Raw genomic sequence first — 22277 nt, 5'->3', positions numbered from 1 at the left:
TAATATCTAGTGAGACTGTGTGATAGGCTGTAGATAATGTTCAAAACACTGGGAGTTAGTCAGTTAGCAGGCAGAGCAAAACGCAAAATCTGTGCACATAAACACCTGCTCTGTTTACACACAAACCTACTGCACCTCCTCAAGTTAGCTCGCATAGTAGTTAGCATTAGCCCAACTGACACATAGAGTGAAAGTTTGCCAGCGAGCTTAATTTCTTGCACGAAATGAACAGAGTTGTGAGCGCCAACGTAAATTTGCATTATTATTTGCATAACCAGGTCATACATATAAGTAAACCAGGTTAACTTAGCAAAGTGCATCACAACTAGTCGGACGTAAACGGCTGTGTAACCCACTGGGCCCAATTAAATTAGCTAACTTTTTCAAATGACATGTTTAACAAGAAATAAAATAGGTTTTATTTCACACTTACCATTGCGTTAGTTTATGCAGTCTTTGGTTGCTATACAAATAAAATTATAACACAAAGGAAACGAATATTAAACCAAACGGCGGGTCCTTTAGCTCGACAGCTAGCTTCACACGAACTTCGTGCACAATCGGCTAGCTCGCTCCTTGTAAACACATGATTGGTCAGCGTTCTTCTTCGTTGGTGGCAGGTTAACAATGTTACACTAGTGCCCCCTCTTGGGTACATTAGAAACAGCTTTTCCTGTAGAAAAAAATAAACACAGACACATAATTTTTAAAATGATATTCTCTCCTGCAGAACAATATGCAAAACTGAAACCCATGTCATGTATAATATCATGGCTTTATTTAAAATCACATTAATACTTTCTTACATTAGATCTTACTGTAATCTTCTACTGGGACAAAACACTTTCTAAAGAAGCAAAATCACTTTATTTATAACACACACACACACACACTCACAGAGAGAGAGAGAGAGAAGACAGAGAGAGGATGTGTGATGCAGTTCCACCTCCACTCCTGACAGCTGATAGTTCGCTGAGTGTTTGCGATTAAGGAGACACACTGGATGCCTCCTTCTAAAATATGCCATGAAATGTAAGTACCAGATGTTTCTTACAAAACTCATACGATGCAGAGAGCAATAAGGAGAGACAAACATAATTGGCTTTGTGGATTTCTGTACTTTAATGAATTGCATAGAAAGTATCTTTGGAAATACTGTTGAAGATTTCATGGCCGTGGCTATTAATCTTTAAAATAATTTAATTAAAGTTTATTGAAGGTTAATGTATTTTGATTGGAGTAATTGCAACTGGAAAAAAAGCTATATTCTAATTGGTTTGTTTCTCCTGTAACTGATTGCTGTGTACTTAAAAAAAAAGTAAACTAAAGCAAAAGAGGTGGGAAAAATACTTAATTTAAAAAAAAAAAACCTCAACATGTCACATGAGGTGAGCATCCCTTGAAGACATTAATTATTGACGACAGCAAAACCAACATCTCACTTTCTCATATAGCTGTCAGGATATCTGCGTGCTGCCTTTCATCTACATTATAAATGTATCTAAAATGGAGATTAATAATAGATTAACTTCTGCAATTTCCAAGATGTCCACTCATCACTAACAGCAACTAAACCTCAGCTACAGATCTGACTGTGGCTCTGCTGAAGCTACACAAAGCTGAGGTTTGATTTTTCACTACAGCATTCACAAGTAAATGTTTATAAAGAGAAAAGGTGCAAACATAAAAAACACTCCGACAGCGAATTTAATTTATAACCTTTAAAACAGACTGATTATTTTGGTTTCTCTTGACCTCCCTCGTTGATTGGATGTCTTTCATTTTCTTGAGAGACTGAAGCAGATGCCATATTTAGGTGGATGCCACAGTGGATGACAAACTGAATTCTCCTGATATAAACGAAAAAATGGATGATAGAGGTGACAATAAGCCAAAGCTCCATGATTCACAAACCCCTGCTTCAAAGTACGAAGACTCAACCGCAGGACAAACAGGTATGAACACAAAAACACAGATGATACGTTGCAGTTGATTGGTAAAGTTTAACCCTTAGTGTGTCTCATCTTTCAGGACCTTTGACTGATGCGAGCAGTTTGTCGGAGCAGATCTCCACCGAGGACACTGAACTATCATCAGCTGACATTTCTGTGAATGGATTCCCACAGAAAACAAAAGGTACAGTAAACTGCTCACATTTTTTGAAAAGCAGTTTTCATTAAGATTTGCTGTTTGTTCATTTTTATGTGCAGGTGCAGAAGCCCCTGTTGGATTTGACTTGCAAAATAAACCAAAGCATGGACCGACCAGAACAGTGCCCATCTGTAGCCCATGTTCTGTGAAGGACAAGCAGCCCAAACCTCTTTGCGCCCTGTTGCCGTCCTCGGTGGAGTCCTGCACTGGCCTTGAAGCGAGCCAGTCATTCACGTCGACCGTCAGGAGTCAAGAAAGCCTCAAAACCTCGACTGTTCACGCTGAGCCGGGTGGAGATGGTAAAGACATACAGTCGTCCTCGAAGGTATTCATAACCTCCCATTAAAGAAAAGGCGACATTCACAATAATCACTCAAATAACTAGAAACTGGAAAAAAAAGTAATAATAAATAAAAATTTGCTAAATTATAATTTTGTGAAATCAGACATTGCTTTTGAATTGTGGTTGAAAAGAATCATTTAAAAAAAATTTAATAAATAAACTGTCCCAGACAAATTAGAGCACTTTGCTGATGAGCAGTGGGCCAAAATCTAAATACCTGTCAACAGGTGCAGAAGTCTGACTGAGAGTTACAGAAAACACTTGATTGCAGTGATTGGCTCAAAGGGTTGTTCAACGAAATATTAATCTACGGGTCCCATCATGCTTGTTTGGTTTTTTCGAAACATATTTCTATTGAACCACAATTCAAAACCAATGTCATTATTTTCATTAAAATTCTATTTATTATTACTTGAGTGACGGCTGTTTTATTCCTTCTTTAATGGGAGGTTATGAATACATTTAACTATTATCTGTTCCTGCTTGATGCCTTCTTTTTTAAAATGCTTATTTCTTTTCCGTTAACCTCTTTTCTTGCTGTTCTTCTCTTTCCTGAGACCTTTGTGCTGCGATCCTTCTGGCCTGCCTCTTCTGCCACCCGCTGGACTGTCTGCTGGCCACGGTGCGGGGGTGTAACGGCTGCATATGGTCGCTGTGCTCGTCCCTGTGCGGCTGCGAACCCGCCACCCTGCAGCCTCTCCTGAACGCCACCGGCCACTGCGACCTCTGCGGGTGTCTGGGGCTTCGCTGCCTCTTGTGTGACTGTCCCGTCTGTGACATTTGCATCCAGGCTACAGAGTGCCTGGACCTCGCCATGGAAATGTCCCAAATGCTTTATCACTGACGCTTGCTGCCAGGAAATAACCACATCTAGACACGAATCAATGTGAATCATTTATTTGTTAAAATCTTCTGAAAGCCAACTTGTAGGGACAGGACAGTCATGTTATTGTTTATGGTTAACAGTCAATGTTAGCACTCGTATATATGTCTGGGTAAGACATGGTTAATATTGTGGAGAGCAGTTACTTGTGAGCAGAAAAAGCTGACCATTGGTACTTAGTTTTACCGAGCTAGGAACAACACAGTGAGCAACATTTAGCCATGGAGTGGGGCTACTTTTAGCTCAAAAGCGCAAAGTACCTGTAAGTTCTGAATGAATTATAAGATATATCACTTTTGATCATCCCAAAAAAAATAAAAAATAGAAACCAGAAAAAAACAAACACAATCTTAGTAGAACATGCTAACCGGTAAAATCACCCAGTGATCACCAAAGTTACTGGAGACAAACAATCACTGACAACACAGATATTAGTCAGGTGAAACTACTTATCAAACTATCAGGTATCAAAAAAATATGTAATGAACAACAGTACTATTGTAAAAGGATAAAATTGTTCTGCATTTCTCACATGGTCTTGCATTTCCATTGACTGAGTGAATATATTCAAAAATAAAACGCTGATTTGTAACTTGTAGCTACGCTGGAAGAATTCCTGCTTTGGCTAACTAGCTGCAGCAGCAAGTGATTTTCCACTGCTTTTTAAGGTTTATTACAAATACATGCGACCTGGGCATTAGCTGTCCACTGTGTGTAATAGTAATAAAAACAGACGAAAGCTTTCATAAAATGCATAGACTGCCATAAAATAAGGTGCAATAAAATTGCTCAAAATAAAATTCTCTTATATACAATATGCAGTAAATATTTCACAATGTGCCAATTCACTTTACAAAGATCCCTTCTGTAGCTGCTGGTGAAACAACCCGACACGGATGAGCATGAGCTGCTATTAACAAACCCTGATTCCAGTCAGTTGACGAAACAAAAACAAAAAAAAACTAAACACTGTATGTTGGCATCTCATGATAAGTTTGTTATGCCAATGTTGTCACGATAAAGAAACCTCACAGCTTTCTCCCCTACAAATAATATAAGCATATAATAAATTCAAGCAAACATTAATATCCCTCTTAAATCTCTGAAGAAATCTATTTAAGAATGTATTATTTAATGCTAGGTCCATGCCTCTAATATACAATATTCAGTTTTAATAAGATTGCATCTATAAACCCAGACATAATTATCTGACCGGCTCCAAACAGGAACAACGATAATCAGGTCTGTATGGCAAAAAAAAAAAAAAAAAATCAAGAACTTATCGTCTTCTGATGTGACGTTTGTTAGTTTTGTTCTTAACTATTTTTACCTTTTTAAGTTCAGCTCTACAGTCCTATAAATAGACCTGTTATTTAAGGATAGACTGCGCTTCCTGACATTCTCGTTCCCCACAGACAGTCTCTGACCGCACAGAGCTCATCACAAGTCCTCGTCCATTTCAAGGCTGCTCCTGCGACTGCTGGTTTTAGAGGCACCTGGTGACAAAGGAGAAAACAGCGGCTCGGCCACCCTCTCAGGCGACAGGGCGCACCCCTCGTCCATAAGAATGTCCCCCAAACCCACGTCGGGGTAGAGCGCCGAGGCCGAGGTGTCGTCCAGCTCGGCAAAGGTCAGGCTGCCCAGGTCCAACGGGCTGCTGATGGTGACTCCTGCGGGAGAGTCCGAGGAGGGCGGGGACAGGAAGGAGGCAGGCAAAGGCTGTCCAATGGCTCCCAAACTGAGGAGGTTGTGGGAGGAGGCTCCTCCTGCGTTGGGAGGTAGAGGCTGGCCGCTCTGTGGGACTGCCTGCTGCTGGAGCAGGGAGGGGTCGGAGCTCAGACCAGAGGACATGCTGGTGGGGGTGGAGAGGCCGTGGAGCCGTGCCTGCATTTCCAGTTCCTGAAAAGAAGAGCAGCACGTTCAGATGCCATGCGATGAAACGACTGACAGTGTTGTTATATCACAACGCTTGGGAGAAGTTTCTCCACTTTGCATGTGAAAAGTCATTTCCTGACATTAAACATTTCCCCAAAAAAGGACATTTTATTTTGAGTGTTAAGTCACCTAAATAACACTGACTGAAGCTGACAAAAAAAAAAAAAAACAGTAATAGGATCTATGTTGCTGGTGAGGCATAACCTAGTTTGTATTGAGAACTGAAGAAAGCAAGATGTTCTAGACTTAAACATCACAGATATAATTCAAGTTCTGATTATACACCAGGATGGACGTGGAGACTAATCACACCTGCTTCTACACAAACTGCCATCATGTGTACACGTATGCTGACATGTTCCACAGCAAGACGAAGAGCTCTTTTTTGTGTTTGCTCAAACAACACGACAAAGTTAAAAAGAAAAAAAAAAGTCATTTACACAGTCCATGTGGATCCTCTCAGACTTGTTTATGTGATAAAATACACATAACATCAATCCTTGCAGACATGTTAATACATAAACTGTCTTTTACTGTCATCAGTCACCACCACTAGAACACTTCTCTTGCAGACAATTGTGGTTTTGTTCACATCAGTGTTCTTTATTTATTCTAAATGTTTCGGAATTAACTAATTATTTTAATTGGCCTGTGATCTTTTTGTTATTACGCCTTTATTACAGGGCATTACTGCGACCAAGTGTCGATATGTGGGACTGCATGTTATAGATAGGGCTGAATACAAAAAAAAAAGATTCTCTCCCTTAGTCATGATTTTACTTGAATAATCTAATATTGATTCTTAAAATTTTAGCTCAATCTTTGTATTTGTGCCTTTTCTTAGGAAGTTACTACATTGTGCACATTGAGGTTATTTCAAGCTAACAAGTGACGTAGACGACAGCTGGTTATATTAGTTGCCTTGAGTCACGTTGGAAACATAATAAACATTTCAGGATCATAAAGTGAAGGCCGACTTAGCAGCACGCAAACTTAAGCTGCAACAAAACAACTGAGTAGAACAAATCTTTAACCGCAGAACTCCCACCACACATTTGCTTCATTATCTCTGTAATAATCTGCAGAACTGTGCATGAAGTCTGTGGTGTGAATGTGCATGTGTTTGCTCGTCAAGCACAACAAAGAAGCAATTACTCTAAAGCAAGCGGTAAAAACATCCCCAGTGTTGCTTAAAGGCGTTTACTCAAATGTGAAGGACGTACTGACCTGGATGCGTAACATTAGACTGTGGTTTGCTTGCTCCAGCTTTTTCTGTCGCATCTCGACGTCCTTGGCTCTCTGCTGCTCCTTCTGTAACTTCCTGATGTAGTCGACAGAAGCTTTCAGAATGGTGCCTTTATTCCAACGCATCTCCCTGTCATTACGGTGAAGTCAGCAAAGAAAGCAACAGAAACAGAAAACAAGATGACATTTTTGTAACAGTTGCAGGGACTCAGTGTTGAAATTCAAACATTATAACTGTATTTAATGATTGAGCAGGAAAAAGTGAACATGGTAAAAACTCCAACAGGACTTACGGGTCACTTGACTTTGGTATCAGAGTACCCAGCTCCTTTATGCGATCATTAATGTTGAATCTCCGCCTCCTCTCAACTGTAGGCAAGTGGGAATCATCAGGAAGAGAGGGAAGGCAAAGGCACATGAGTTGACTTAGCAACAATCAGCTGTCACTAAACAAGCATTATTTGGTAGATATGGACTCAAGCAAGAAAGACATAATTTAGATGCTGTAATCGGGAATCTGTAATGTGTTGTCACATATGCTGTATTCCTGTTGATTTATTTTAAAGGTGGACTTACTGAGGTTATGGTTGTCCTTCTTCTGCCTTTCTTTCATTAGTGCTTTGGCATCTGCATCTGAAAGCCAAATTCATAGTTAACAATATAAAAAGAAGGTATACTGATGGTTCTAAAGAAAGAAAGAAAAAAAAATAAAGTAAGTTAACGTACCAGTAATTTCCCTTTTAATTTTTGGAAGATCAGCAGGGCAGGAGTTGCTGACGGTAAGAGTAGGTGCTGCCATTCCAGGGCTATGGTAGACATCCAACAGATTTCCCGGGAGCTTAACAACAAAAGACATTTTTTGCACGTCATGCACAGTCAGTGTTTGTTATAAACCCTCAAAACATAGCAGGTAAAAAAAAAAAAAAAATCTGTCTTCCCCATTCCTGTTTTAACTGAAAGCAAACCAGTTCTTTCAGTTGAAAACTGATTCACAAGCTGGTTTGTGGTGCATATGCAAACTGTTACAACATGGCCAGCAATACAACAACGTTTTTAAACTACATTTCCTTCCATCTGTATTACATTCTCAGATACTGAAGCTTTCAAAAATGAGAAAAAGCATTTACCTCAAAGTACTTCTTTTTCTTGTCCTCCAAAAGCATCACCATAATCCTCATTTTTTGTCCCACGGCAAAATGTTAGCGAATTCTAGCTGTTCTACAGTTTAGCTGCTACCCTGCTAGTGTACTTTTTATGAGCATAATCCACTTTGTCTTGCCTCTCCTTCTCTAACATCTTCTGATAGTTTAACCCCGCCCAGGCAGCACTTTTGTGATGAATAGTAACTGAGTGCCAGAAGTGTATATTTACTTCTACAACTTCAGAATTCCACACATAAAAGAGACCGTCCATTCACAGAAAGAAGACTCTGAGTATAAAAAGTTAGCGCGACAGAGCTGCCTGATATCCCCGGTGTTATTCTGTGTCTGTGCAGCTAAAGAAGAACCAGCAGACTCCAGAGGAAACTTTAAAAGGGAAGTATTAACAGAGTTGAATAAATACATTGTTCTTCATACCGTGCTTGGCAACTGAAGACCTGAGTCGATCAACGTAATGATGTCGTCATTAAAACTGGATTCAAGACTAATGATGTCGTCAATCACGTCATCAATCTGGATGAAACGGACGAGAGAAACCACATATATAATAAGTCATTTTAAAGTCATCAACGTGTATGTTTACATTGTGTTTTGTAGTCTGAACAGTCTGCACGCCAACACAAAACATTTAACCCAATGTAAGATCTTTAAAGATTTCAAAGAGAGAGATGTGCACAAGAGAAAATGCTGGCATGGTTTAACTGTAGGTGCAGTATTTAACATCTTATTGTGACAACAGGCCAACACGGGTACGATGAAAAGAGGCATGCGCCATTACAGTGGGACCTTTGGGCACATCATTACGAAACAAACAAAAAGTAATTAAGCAAGAAGTGAGCAGAAGGGAAGACATTTAACTTCCCCAAAAATGTGACTTTGCAGTAAAAGGCAACTATTGACAAGGTTGTGTAATCTGCTGTACAAGCAAAAAAAAAAAGCCTGCAGACAAGAAATTAAATCACTGTAACATAGTAAGAGGATCCCATACTTCCTCCTTGTTGGAGCCGATGTTAAGCAGAGCCATAGGACTGTTAGGGGCACTGCTGGCAGTGGGGGCCACTTCAGGGGCAGAACTGGACTGTGGCACTGGGGACACACCCATCGTCTGAGTGACCGCCTTGTTCCCCAGAGTGGTGGAGAGGTACTGCTTCACCTGCTGCCTCTGTGCCTGCTGGATGTGGTACTTGGTGGGGTTCTCCAAATGGGTCTGCACCTGATCATTTAAACAGTTGTTCAGGGTTTGTTTTCAGACAGAAATCCACTGCATTAGATAAAGAATGCAAGTGATACAGATGCAAATGGGTCACTCTTACTTTCAGCACCTCCACGGGCACCTGTGCTGGAGGCGGGCGGGCAGCATTTGGAGGCATAGTGACAGAGATAGCTGGAGTGGAGTCAGAGGCTCGGAGCTGAGAAGCAGAGGCCTGCTGCTGGGCTTCACGTCTCTCCTGCTCCTGAGCTTGTTCTCGCATAAGCTGCTGCCGCAGCAACACACGTGACGACATGGCTGACACAGATCCAGATCAAGGATGAAGCTGGAAATAAAACGCAGTATTCAATATTGTTATTAGAAAACTCAATCCTTGAGACCATCTACAGTAGTATTTGTAACGGCGGTGTTGGTTTCTACAATAGAATTCTAATTCATTCTAACATTTTAAACATCACCTACAACTATTACAATTAAAAATGATGACATTCTTCAGACCTCAGGAAGACTAACTACTTAAAAAATGACAAATAACTGGAGAAAGCTAACACTATACAGCTTTTGAAGTCAAAGCTGACGTATTAACAGGTTCAATTAAGACATTAACGTCTTTTAGGCATTTGTTTTATTGAGAAGTTAACGGAAAAGGTTTTGAAAATCTTTTGTGTGAACCACTGACTCAAGAATACACCTTCAGAATTACAGTCTGTAACGCCCCATTGTCTATTTTACATAGATGATTATCTGAATTTGAGATATCTAAGAACATTGCACATCTTTAACCAAAGCAAAGATCAACTATTATACATCCTGCCTTATAAATATTTATTTTTTTACACCAGCTCTTCAAAGGAAGCTTCTAACAGCCAGGCTGTCAAACTGCTCAAGACCGTGGATGACAAGTCGCTCTGTGGGCATCATCACGAACAATCACTGGTGAGCATACAGGAAGAGAGTCGGCTCGTCCTGCTGCCCTGAATACTGCTAACAAGTAGGAGCCTGACACTGAAAACAGCCAAAAAAAAAAAAAAACACTGCTTACTTTAGCTAATCTGGATACAACTACTCCCATCAAAATTCTACTGCACTTCACTGTCGCAGTATCCCGACACATTCATGGTTAGATCTGCCCTCTGAAGAGATGCTCATGCAGCAGAACTGGACAGAAGTCCATTACACTGTAGATTCATCCTCTACTACTTCAGGCTTCATTGGTATTTTGCTAGAAGGCTACAAATTGGTAAGACAACTATTTTATTTCTTGTGTTTTCCAGCCAACCAACCAAAATCAAGGAAACATGCTCAACAACCATCAGTGGGCTTACAATGCCCTTTCTGCCTATTGTCAACATGTGAAAAAACAAAATCATACTGTCTTTATCCATCAATCCACACATGTGTGGACCTGCATATTGCCATCAGCTGATACTGGCACATAATCTGATAGATACTGTCAGGCATGAGGTCATCTACCTCCTGACACTGGTTTTATTCCTGATAAAGACAGTAACAGGGACAACCGGCTGTAATCTGCTAGTCTTATGGCTTGTGTTAACCCGCTGCTGTAAACTCCACAGACGTCACTACAATGTTTGTAGCAATATGTCTTGTCTTAGGTCTTAAGAGTAGCATAGGGAACTTCCACAGGTCCTGGGATATGTCATCTCCAATGCTTCTTCAGGCTTTGTTTTCCTGCGCTTGCTTCCTGGTGCCTGTCCTCTACATCATATCATCTTCTCTGTATGTTTGGTATAGTTTCACTTTTTACTCAGACAGACATGACCAAGAGTTACTGCCTCTCACACAACCTATATATCACATCTGACCCCTGCAACCGTTCTTAGTGCGTACAATCCTCAGTTTTTCAGCTTTAGGTCACTAAATCCTCCCATGCTACTTACTGTAAGCGAGTGCTTCTTACACAATCTCGCTGCTCTTATAGTGTCTGCGTAAACACAAATGTCAGACTTTGCACGGCGTGGCTGATCAGTGACTTTTCACGATATTTACTCTCAGAGTAAAAAAGGTATTTTCCACTCTGTGTACTCACTACGCTCCCAAAACAAACACAGTCCCCACAATTCAAAACGTGTAGCGACAAGTGCTGTACATGTCTGTGCTCCTCGGGGAATTACCGCTTCTTACAGGGCAGTTATGTAAAAATACTTACAAGTGTCCGCTAAAGGTTGTTAATAAATCAAATACTCTTTCGTTTGGGTAGTCTCAGGTGTCATATATAAAAGTGGATGCTTCGGGTGCTTGCTAGCTTACTTTTAGCCGTTTTCGTAATCTCTATTTTTGGCGAGCCCTGATGTAGCCTCATGAGTTAGCTGGACGCCACTGACAGCTCAGTGCTGCTAACGGGCCCGCGGTGTGAAAAAAAACAATAACAGCTAGTATTTACACGCTTAACAGAAAATTCACAACTACCCACTGGCTGCCAACTAGATAAACGTTTGCTATTTTGAGGATAGTGCTGTTTCGACACGACACAGCCACGGCTAAGTAAATATATTAAAAAAGGAAGTTGTAGCTAAGCTAACTAGCCAGCTAGCACCCGTTGGTTGCCCAACAAGCTAATGCTAAGTAGCAGGATACCTAATTTTAGAGCAAGCATACGTACTTTGGAAATTGGTTTGTTTAACGTTATCACAGCCATAAATCCCCGAAGTCCTCCGCTTTCTTTGCCATTTCTTGAGGTCGGTGAGCACAAACTGAGCAGTCGCTAGCCTCGGCACCAAACACTGATGTTTACCTCAGGCCCACAGCTGAGGTCATCACACGTCTGTTACCCGGAACAGGTTGACAGCTGTGAAGTTACTCAGCTTTCCCAATACAGCTCGATTCCAGGTAGACTGAATAATACGGCAGCACTGAAATACAAACCGGTGCAGCTGGACGACATTAAAATGTCTTATTTTAGCTCACGCAGTATTTATACTAAAAGCAAACCATGGCTTAACAGGAAACTAATCTAGCTAATTAGAATCCTCCATCAAACCAATTACCCTTTCTCTCTGTCTCTCTCTCTCTTTTTTTTTTAAATACATATTAACATTCTGGCAGATTGTAAATCCTGTTTCCATCAAGCAAAACACCAGCTGCCAACATCAAATGAAGACAAAACACAAATAATGCACTCTTATAAACTTTTATTTTAATCTAATCTTAAATCAGCTGTCTGAAAATGAGAAGTCCATTGCAGCAGTCAGTGTGTCTGAGAGTTTGGTGGCAATTTTGTCTGCAGGGGAAACAAAAGGGGAAAAAAATGATCAGTTTCATTAAAACCACACATTACCCTTAACAAGCCTTCATTTGCCCCTTCACACACTAGCAGGCATTTCATTTACTTCAGTCTCCTTAAGCCCTTTTCAGACATGGATGCATAAAACTGCTGCGTCATCAGTCCATTAAAGTGACGGCGTTCAGTCATTCACACATGGATCAATTCTACATTATTGCTCCTCACAGCTTCATGATGTTTGTCTTTAACACAAGATTGGATAGTACATCAAGTGATGTATATATATATAATGCATAATAAGCAAAAGACTAAACTAATAGCAGCTAATCAGACTGTTTAAATAATTAACAGCTTAGTTTGTTTCCTAATCCTTGACGATTCTGCTCATGTTTGATGATAATCTAACAACTACTTTACCAAAATCCAAATATCCTAACAGCTGTAATGGGACTCAACCTGAGGACGGCTGCTACGTAACAAATGATTTAACTGCAGCTTAAACTGCAACTCTGTGTGTGAGGCAGATCCCATTTCTGAGGTCAAGAAAAGCTCACAGTGTGACTTTCTGTTAGATCCTGATTATCCTCAACACGTAGATGGGATCAATCTATAATTCTCAGTAATTAATGAAGTTAAGGGCACTGTTGTTCCATGCGTGTGACTCATTTTGGAGACGCTCATATGGATCCTACAGTTCTTTACTAAACTCAGAGGAAACAGTTCTACAAACAGCTGGAGGCAACCAGGTAAGCTTCAGCTACTGTTTAGGTTTAGTAAAAGATAAAACACAAAATTAAAGAACAGAATTGCATTTACTATTGATAAGCATCATTAATCTGAGCAGTCAGTCTCAGATTAATGATGCTCTGTAAAGGTTTAGTTTATGGATATTTCAGTTTGTAATCACGTTAAGTTGCAATCAAACTAGGAGGAGTCTGAAATAGGTTTACGTTACTCCCTGGAATCTTCCAACGAGTCCCTGGAGTACAGTATCCACAGTGAACTGCTCCAAACTCAGGTGGTCTACTACAACAATTTTTCCAACTTTAGCTTTAGTAGAAACCCAAAGAACTCTCTAACCTGATGGTCCACCATGAGGTTAGAGAGTTCTTTGGGTTTCTGGTTCAACTTTTTTAGATTACAGTAAAATAGATTTTAAATTCTCGTAGCCTAAACACACCAGAGCCACAACAACACACAGTATCAGACCAAGAGTAGTAGTTCTACACACCAGCTCTTTTTTGTTGCTTTTTCCTCTTCTTGCCAGCTGCCAGGAGTGCCTGGCCCTGCTGTAGAGGATCTACATTCAGGATATCCTTCAAATCTGGAGCCCTGGCTGCAGCATCACTTGCAGGCAGGTCGGTTTTCTTCTGCGATTTTATTTCCACTGTCATCGGTCCAAACTATTTTCAGCGGGACAGAAAATAGACAATGCCAAATGTAAAGAAAGCAGTCGAGGTTATTACATCCTGTTCGGTTAACACTAGTGACGCTTTTTCTCACCTCTGGATCCTGATCATCCTCCATAGATTCTGTTCCATCTTTAAATGCTGCTTCCTCCACTAACCCTCCTTCCATTTCCAGTGGCTCACACTGGCCCCCTTGTGTCATTCCAGTGGTTTCCATGCAGAATCCCATTTGGATGTCAGGACAAGATGACTCTGAAAACACAGCAAAAAGCTCATTAATGCCATCTTTCTAAGCTGAGGTCAAAGAAAGGAAGTCACAGAATCATGGAGCTAAAATACAACACTAATATCATGAGCTTATGCTGCACATGCTCATTGTTTTATATTATTGAATTGTTATTTTTCAGTGGTCCTTCTGTGATTCTAATAATTACTGACCTGCAAGAACCTCCTGATTTCCTTTTTCCAGCTCATCCCAGTCGAAGGCTTTACCCATTTCTGTGACAATCTCAGCGCTGACATGTGTGGGCAGAGTGTGTGTCTCTGGTGGATGCGTGAAGTAGCTGATCCTCCCCCTAAATAATAAAACATGGTGAGATTAACATAGTGCTTAAAAATACTGGTGCATTGTCATTTGTAAAGCTTCTAAAATCCTAACTTTTGCTCACCCTGTCCAGTCCATTAACACACTCTTGGCTGCTTTATCAGTGTCAGGCAGTCCGCCTTTTCTTAGTTTGCCTTGTCTTCGAGCAAGCAACGCCAAAAACTCTAGAGCTGTATGAAAGTCTGGAACGCCGTAGTGGTCCATGATCTGTAGAACCAACCAAACTGATGTCACCACATTGAGTGAGTTCCTTCAATATATAAATTGCTGTAGAGGTGACATGACATACCTGTGCCTTGTTGCACCGTCGAAGGATGGCTTCAACAGGTGGGAGCGGATCTACAAGCTGCTCGATTTTCACACAGTTTCGTAGGATCATTGCTGCGTCGGTCGTAGATGTTGCCATGACGATGCCAGGACAGTCCAGAAGCTTGATGTGTTTGTCCAAATGTACCTGTTGAAGACACCTGAAATCCAAACAAGGCCACAGACAGATTTAGCTCTTAAGGAAAAGTGCGTCAATGATTGGTTGTTACAAAACCCCACTGTGAATATCCATCAACTATCCATCCATCCATTATCTATACACCGCTTAATCCTCACTAGGGTCGCAGGGGGTCTATCCCAGACGACTCAGGGTGAAGGCAGGGGACACCCTGGACAGGTCACCAGTCTATCACAGGGCTACACTTAGAGACAGACAACCAAGCACACTCACATTCACACCTACGGACAATTTAGAATCACCAATTAACCTCAACATGTTTTTGGACTATGATTATTTTTTCCTGACAACCAGAAACCACCCAGCACTCTAAACTCTGAAATGATTAATGGAACAGTCCTGGTAAATGGTTATTCACCCGAGTCATTTTTTAGAACAAACAAACATATAAATAAATAAATCACCAACTTATCAAATGTGAATATTTGTTAGTTGTACCAAGTATCTATGAAAGTAACTTTTGCAGGTCTGTTGCTGAAACACACATTGCTTTTTACTCTTACTGCTGTCAGTTTATAGACCAAATTATTAAATAACTGTTCAAAATGTAACTGTCTGACTTATTTATAATGAAAACTATTGTTGGTATTTGCCTCACAGTACTTTCATCACAGACAAATATTGCATTGCCTGAGGTTTTCTGTTTTCTTAATTACTTGGCTCAGTAATTATGTGGACTTGAAAAGACAAGCATAAACTTGAGGGTTTTTTTCCCCCCTGGGCAATTACCCACATTGCCGTCCAGGAAGGGAAACAAGTTTAAATACAAAAAATACGTGGAGTGAGTCACTGTACGAGACATTTACTTACTTGGTGACACCAGGAGTAGCTCCAACATTACAAGCTCGTGCTCGTTTCAGACTGTTGATCAAACTACTCTTTCCCACATTTGGGAAACCTGCAAAATATGAATGAGAAAATGATATTAAAAGAAAAAAAAAGACAATCTTGCATTGTCCTTCATTTTAGTCATTTGTCTACACAGGTTAAGACTCAAGTCACATTTTAATTGTGCTTTGCAGTTGCAATTTGAGGCTTCATGTCTGTTTTGTTCTGTTCTATACATGTGACTACAGTGATTATGTATTGGGCTCTGATGGATTTAAAAAACTGTGTGACCAACTACTAATACTCTGTCTTAATTTACTCTGTGTAGACACAGACAGACTGCAGCTGCTTCTGTGCTGGATACTGGATGTAGCACTTACCTACAACACCGACAGTGATGGCTGTCTTTATATCCAGGTTGCGGCAGTAGTTGCCGAGAAGCTTCATTAAGCAGTCAGCTCCAATACAAGCGCTGCTACTAAGGAGCTCTGTGGTGGCCTGTGTCACTGGCACATTGCTGCGTTTCTGCCCATTGGAGGAAACATAAAATTCTGTATAGTACGATGTAAAATACACGTCTATCAAGCAAGGAGCTTTATTATTTTAATCTTCATCTGCATTTTTTTGAAATTAATAAAACACAAATTGTTCACTACGTACCAAGTTCTTAGCTTGTTGCTGAGTAGATGCTTTGAAAGCCAAAGTGGGAAACTCATTACGAAGATATTTAATCCACTTCTCCACAATTTCCTTTGACACCAAATCTGTAAATCAAAGTAAAACCATTGAATGTCTGACTGATTGATTATTAACACTTGTATCTACTTCTTAATGTTTTTCTTACCAATTTTATTAAGGACTAAAACTATCTTCTTGTTTGTTCCACTCTGAATGACCGCCTGCTCCACCTGAGGACATCTGCAGCCAAGAGGGTCACGTGCATCCAAAACCTCCAAAATCACATCTGAGGCCTCCACCACCTTCCAAACAAATAAATATAAAATCACCAAAAAATAAACATAATAATTCACAGTGTTAAAGCTGACTTGACTCTGATCCATTATGTTTATAAGACAGCTGAAGAAACAGAGATTTAGGATGCAGAAAATTGATTTATGTTTGTGATGAGTTAGCTATGGTTTTCAGTGCTTTAAGAAAAATAAATAGAACTATCAGTCTCCGTATATGTGTCCTACGTTGTAATATTCAACAGAAATACACGAATATGCGGCACTGACTGAGCGGTTACATACCTTTTTAAATTCTCTGTAATATGCTTTTCTTGAATTTTCATTTTCAAAGTTTACATGTTTCTCCAAACTCTGCATTTCTGTCTCCTACAAGCAGAAAGAAAAAAAAACAACAAATCAGTGCAGCATCAGATTGTGTAGCATTGATTTTAACAGGAGCCCTAAATAGGCTGATATTTACCCTCTGCTCAAAATCTCTTTGTCGCTGCAGGATGTCATTCTGAAAACTTTGCAAATTCCTCCTCTTCATCAGCTCTCGTTCTCGAGACAATTTCTGCTTTTCTTGAAGTTCCTGAAGCTAATTAGGAAAGATGTGAATTGAGAGATTGGTTCACTGCAATATAGCACCAGCACTGTGCCCTCAAATCTAGTGCAGACATGACTCAGAGATTTACCCTTTGCTTCCGGACTTCTTCTGGTTTTCTGTGGTCTTTGGCCTGCTGAACAGCTGACTGCTCGGAACCTTTTGTCCGCCCTGAAGCGTCGCCCTTTCGTCCATCTTTAGTCTGTAAAAAACATATGACGAGATAATTAGCTGTATTTCAGATCATTAAAAAGCATCAGAATACCACTTGGACAGCTTTAGATTTGATTTATTGACACACCACATCTGTGAGAAATAAATAAGAGGCTTTCATGAATCACTCAGCCAAATTAACAAAAGCATGAAGTACTTTCACTCCTTTGTATTAATCTGATGGCAATCAAATGTGCCGGCTTCATATCTGAACCTTGGTAATTTTTGTGCAAAAGCTGCAACATAACTTCCCCATCACTTTGAACACAGCACAAGTCTGAATTGCATGTGGTCCCATTAACGGAGATGTACGCAAAAGCAATGATATTTAGACTGTAATTTGGGGACGTTTTTTTTTTGTTTTTTTTGCACATTTCAGCACCAATATGGTTGATAAACATCACAAAAAGCACAAAACACATTTTGTTTGTCAAACATCACAACACACCTTTCTCATTCACTCTGCTCTACAATTTCATATCTATTAGGAAACAAACTGAAATGTCCACATCCAGCTGTTTGGAGGAGATTTTACTCCAATAAGTACCTGCAACATCAAATAGCCGCAGGATCCAAATGTGCTTCTCCAAAACAAGAGAGTTACGTGCGTTTATGTACATGGAACAATGGTGGTAATAACTTCGGTAATTACTTGTGAATCCCTGACTTGGAGACAGGATCAATACAGGTCAGGATCTAACAGCAAATCACACTGTGTTGTTTTGTTCACATCAGATAGGTGAGCTGTCACATAGAGAGTCACACTTTACCTCCAGTTAAAATATCAGAGCTGTAGGAATTGCGTCATTTTGCAGTATACGAGGTGTGTCAGAAAAGTTTCAGGACTGGTGTCATAAAACATATATTTCAAATACAAAAGTTTTCCCCTTCGAAGTAATCCTTGAGGAGTCTCACGCTCTTTTCCAGCCTTCTCTGCCACGCCGCCTTGCACTCCTGGAAGGATTCTTCCGGGATCCTCCGCAGCTCCGTCGTCACAGCCATCCTGATGTCTTCCACGTCTTCAAAACAGGTCCCCTTGATGACCCCCTTGAGCTTGGGGAAGAGGAAAAAAAATCCCATGGAGCCAGGTGGGGTGAGTAGGGAGTTGAGCGAGCGATGTTCTTCTCAGCCAGGAACTGTGGGATGCTGAGGGCATCAGCAGGCGCGTTGTCATGGTGAAGCAGCCACAAGTTGTCCTGGCACAACTCTGGCCTCTTCTCTGAACTAAACGAAGCAAACGCCGCAGGATCTCTTTGCAGACGTCTGAATGGGAAAACTTGTAGTTTGGGTTTGAAATACATCTATTGTGACACCAGTCCTGGAACTTTTCCGACACACCTCGTACATCACTTGATGTTGGATCCAGTCTTATATGAATGACAAATAATTGCGTTCATACCATCACTGTGGTGGGTTTGTCTGAATGAAGCCGTGAGGTACATTAATGGAAACGTAACCTCAGTCTGAAGGCCTGCAATGTTGCGTATCTCATATCTGAAAAGGACCTAGCGTGCAAAACAAACAGATCTGTACCAAACATATAGATGTCTCCTCCACAGTCAGTAGATGTCTAAATGGTAAGCTAGAAAATACATGGGTTTGTTTGCTAGCCTGTAAGTTATGTGCATGTGTTTAAGCATTTAGCTGTTCTGTCCAAATGTAGACTTTAGTGTGGCAGTAAAAGGAAATGATAAAAGTATCCCTGAAAGTACCAATCACAGTCTTCCTCATACGAGCCAATACAACATACAGCTTAACATGAAGTGCAAACGTTACTTTCAGGGATTATCGATGTCTGACTATCATAATATTGAAGTCCCTTGACGGTAAATGCGTTTAAAACACTGTTATAACGCTGTCAAACACACAACAGCCGCAGTGTTGACTCTCAGCTGTTCGTACCATTATCAGCTACCAGCTCTTACCTTAAACTTTCCAAGGAAGCCGAGGCGTTTGGCGCGTTTCTGTTCTGTAAAATACAAAAAAAAAATAAAACGACAAAACGAGACAATTTTAAAGCGTCAGTAGTTAGTTTCTGAGTGAATACAGTCAGTTAAAGGCGATAAAAACGTACTAGCTTTGGACATCACGTCACCAGAGTCGTGCTCTTCCAAGACTTCACGTGCACGCCAAGAGAGGGGACATGCGCAGACGTGACTACCTACAACATCCGGCGGCTGCATGTCAAAATAAAAGAGCGGTGTATAACATTTGGAACTTAAAATGATCGACTAATGTTACACAATTATTAATCTGTGTCTATTTGATATTCATGCACCTTTTCCACCTCCATATTATTCAGTTCTAGTTGAATATAAAAAGCTGTTTTGAAAGTTATATTTTTTTAAAGTCACAACTAACTTTGTTTCCTTTTTTTTAATGAATGTGACTGTTGTTAATATGTTAATGTTGAATAAATGAATAATTTTTTTTATAGAGCGTCTCCTAAACTGGTGTTCTGGCTAGGACTTCAACCTTTTTGGCTCAGTAGAGCTTCCCTATTGCTCCCATTTTCAGCATTTTTGCCACTTTTGCCTCCAAGTGCTTGCTTAAATGGAATCGTTGGGTTTCACACTGGACAGTCTTCACCTTCATTTTTTAAAGTGCCCTGAGATGACTTTTCATAATTCTTGCTGATTTTATTATTGCAAATGTGTCATTTTAATCTTTTAACTTAAATGGAAACACTTTGGCTCAGCTTTTGTTGTTCTAAGGTAAGGGTGTCTTGACTGTGGTAATAATGATTTTATAGTTCCCAAATGAATACAACAATAAAGTGAATTTAAATAAAATAGCTCTTTTTGTTTGACTTGCAATTTCAATCTACACTAGCCTAGGGGGTACTTTCAAGGGTAGCAGCTGCCATAACACTTTCTCTTTGTTCTGGCTCTGTGAATAAACGTGATGCACCATATGGTTTATCACACAGAATCTTTTGAGAACTTGGCAGACATCCCTCACCATTTATCCCAGGCTGACTACAACCAATCAGATCAACGAACCATGTGACATAGTGGGAGAATGCAAAAGGGGAAAGTGAACAAGCTACAGTCTGAGAAGTTTTGAAAGCAGTCATCTTTGTCAGGGAAATTGTTTCATAAAAGGCATTCTTAAGAATACAGAAACCAAACAAACTCAGACTCACAGCTGCCATTAGTTTCTCAAAACTTGCTGATTGCGCTGAATCATTGTGGTTTGCCAACAAGTGCAAAGACTGAAGCCTGGCAAGATGGATTCTTACGTGGCGTCGTAAGAATCCACGTACCTTGAGGTGAACTGTGAGTGACCTCAGTGATACAGGCCAAGTTTTCTCTCATCTCCACCAAATCAGATTAAAGGAACACTTCAGGTTATGTCGTGAAATTGATTGGCTCACCAAAGTTCTGGCATGTTTGCAAGTTTGTGTCGTAACCCTTTAATCTCTCTAAAATGACAGTTCACTTGAGGGGAAAGCGGAGACTTGCAAAAGCTTGTGTTTTAATCTGGTGTATCAGTGCTTTTGTCAAGTTCAGGAACCGTGGGAGTCCCACAGCGTTGTTAAGATTCCCATGTTGGATGGATCTTGATGGACCTGCTTGTGTTCATGTTTGTACTTTAGTGTAGAATTAATACATTTTTCTGTAGTTTATGAAGTAGATTAAAGATCATTTGTGAGGATATGCTATCCCATTCATTCAACATTTCAAATTCCCAGCTCTCTCCTAAGGTTCAAAAAGTCAACAGAGTTCACAGTTTTAGGTAATCAGCCATGAGCTGGGAAGATGTTTTATAAAATAGGGACACTATAGCTGAAAATTACACTCAAAAAATGTTGCTACCACTTCCTAGCATGAAATTTTCTGACACATCCACAAGACATGAGCAATATGTCATAGTTTGGTTCCCTGGTGGATCCAGTATTCATTTTTGATTAGGCCTCCACTAGCTCTTAAAGATCCATCCATCCATCATCTATACACCGCTTAATCCTCACGAGGGGGGTGCTGGAGTCTATCCCAGCCGACTTAGGGCAAAGGCCGGGGACACCCTGGACACGTCACCAGTCTGTCACAGGGCTACACTTAGAGACAGACAACCAAGCACATTCACATTCACACCTACGGCCATTTTAGAATCACCAATTAACCTCAACATGTTTTTGGACTGTGTGGGAGGAAGCCGGAGAACCCGGAGAGAACCCACACTGCACGGGGAGAACATGCAAACTCCATGCAGAAAGAGCCCAGCTGTGAGGCGACGGTGCTAACCACAGAGTCACCTTGCAGCCCCATGTAAGAACTTATTCTTTTCTAAAAAAATGCTGTTGAAAATGCAACACTGCATCACCCAGTTTAAGCTCTTAACTGCAGAATTTGGTGAAAAAATGTCTCTTTACATTTGAGCAACTATCAGTATTGGCAGACGAAGATGGATTTAGTTTAGACTTAATTGTAATAATGATGGAATATATCCCAATTTATTTTTAGGGCACCCTATTTTAAAATCATAGATCAAGTGCAAGTTTTTCTCCAGCCAATCAAACCAGTACATATTAACTAAACAAATTATGGTTTTAACTGTGAATATCATGTCGTCCATTTGACTTCCCTTAACTCTCAGGAGGAGCTCGAAGACAAAGCAACACAAGCATGACCTTGGACTCATGACTAATAGAATAAATACCTAATTTAACTAAGCTATCACGTCCTGTTTCCACTATACAAGTTTCATAGTAGCCCCTAAAGACATTAAAATGGTTGTGAGGTGTCTTACTAAATAGTTAATTGACACTAATGATGAGGAAAATGTTCGAGGTTTTCAAACAATCTCTGCACTCAAAGTTGTAAAAATCCCCACAGCAAAGACTTCAAATATGCTTGATGTTTTTATTTACATTTCAAAATAAAAGACCACCCATGAAGAAATCATTTCCTTCATGGACGCACTACAAATACATTTACTGTACAAATCAAAATAGTTCCTATTTCTTTCCCGAAACGAAGAACGCAGAGGT

The 22277-nt window shown here is 40.3% G+C and overlaps 3 protein-coding genes across 3 annotated transcripts in view; all 3 read right to left on the bottom strand.

The window, feature by feature from the left end:
• The window catches only part of cxxc1b (CXXC finger protein 1b), a 6273-nt gene extending 5692 nt beyond the window's left edge, over positions 1 to 581 (bottom strand). The window contains exon 1 of the mRNA XM_008293477.1: positions 434 to 581. Coding sequence (XP_008291699.1) covers positions 434 to 436 — 3 coding nt within the window. The 5' untranslated portion in view covers positions 437 to 581. The remainder of the gene's footprint in view (positions 1 to 433) is intronic.
• Positions 582 to 3375: 2794 nt separating this feature from the next.
• On the bottom strand, positions 3376 to 11674 carry tfe3b (transcription factor binding to IGHM enhancer 3b). The gene is made up of 9 exons (XM_008293479.1): positions 11551 to 11674; positions 9031 to 9252; positions 8706 to 8930; positions 8135 to 8230; positions 7284 to 7395; positions 7134 to 7190; positions 6851 to 6926; positions 6540 to 6687; positions 3376 to 5276 (listed from the first exon to the last, which is right to left on the bottom strand). The coding sequence occupies exons 2-9, from the start codon at positions 9220 to 9222 to the stop codon at positions 4818 to 4820; spliced, it is 1365 nt and encodes a 454-aa protein (XP_008291701.1). The 5' UTR covers positions 9223 to 9252; positions 11551 to 11674; the 3' UTR covers positions 3376 to 4817.
• Positions 11675 to 12062: 388 nt separating this feature from the next.
• On the bottom strand, positions 12063 to 19440 carry gnl3l (G protein nucleolar 3 like). The gene is made up of 15 exons (XM_008293471.1): positions 19359 to 19440; positions 19210 to 19253; positions 17163 to 17273; positions 16949 to 17065; positions 16771 to 16854; positions 16362 to 16497; positions 16178 to 16281; positions 15898 to 16042; positions 15500 to 15587; positions 14474 to 14651; positions 14249 to 14391; positions 14019 to 14155; positions 13675 to 13832; positions 13403 to 13574; positions 12063 to 12168 (listed from the first exon to the last, which is right to left on the bottom strand). Exons 1-15 carry the CDS (start codon positions 19369 to 19371, stop codon positions 12101 to 12103), a joined length of 1698 nt encoding a protein of 565 aa, XP_008291693.1. The 5' UTR covers positions 19372 to 19440; the 3' UTR covers positions 12063 to 12100.
• Between the last annotated feature and the right edge of the window lie 2837 nt (positions 19441 to 22277).

Source organism: Stegastes partitus, unplaced genomic scaffold (genome assembly GCF_000690725.1).
Source record: "Stegastes partitus isolate 25-593 unplaced genomic scaffold, Stegastes_partitus-1.0.2 Scaffold888, whole genome shotgun sequence".
Lineage (NCBI taxonomy): Eukaryota > Metazoa > Chordata > Actinopteri > Pomacentridae > Stegastes > Stegastes partitus.
The sequence above is the reverse complement of the archived record's forward strand: the minus strand, read 5'-3'. Positions and strand labels throughout refer to the sequence as shown.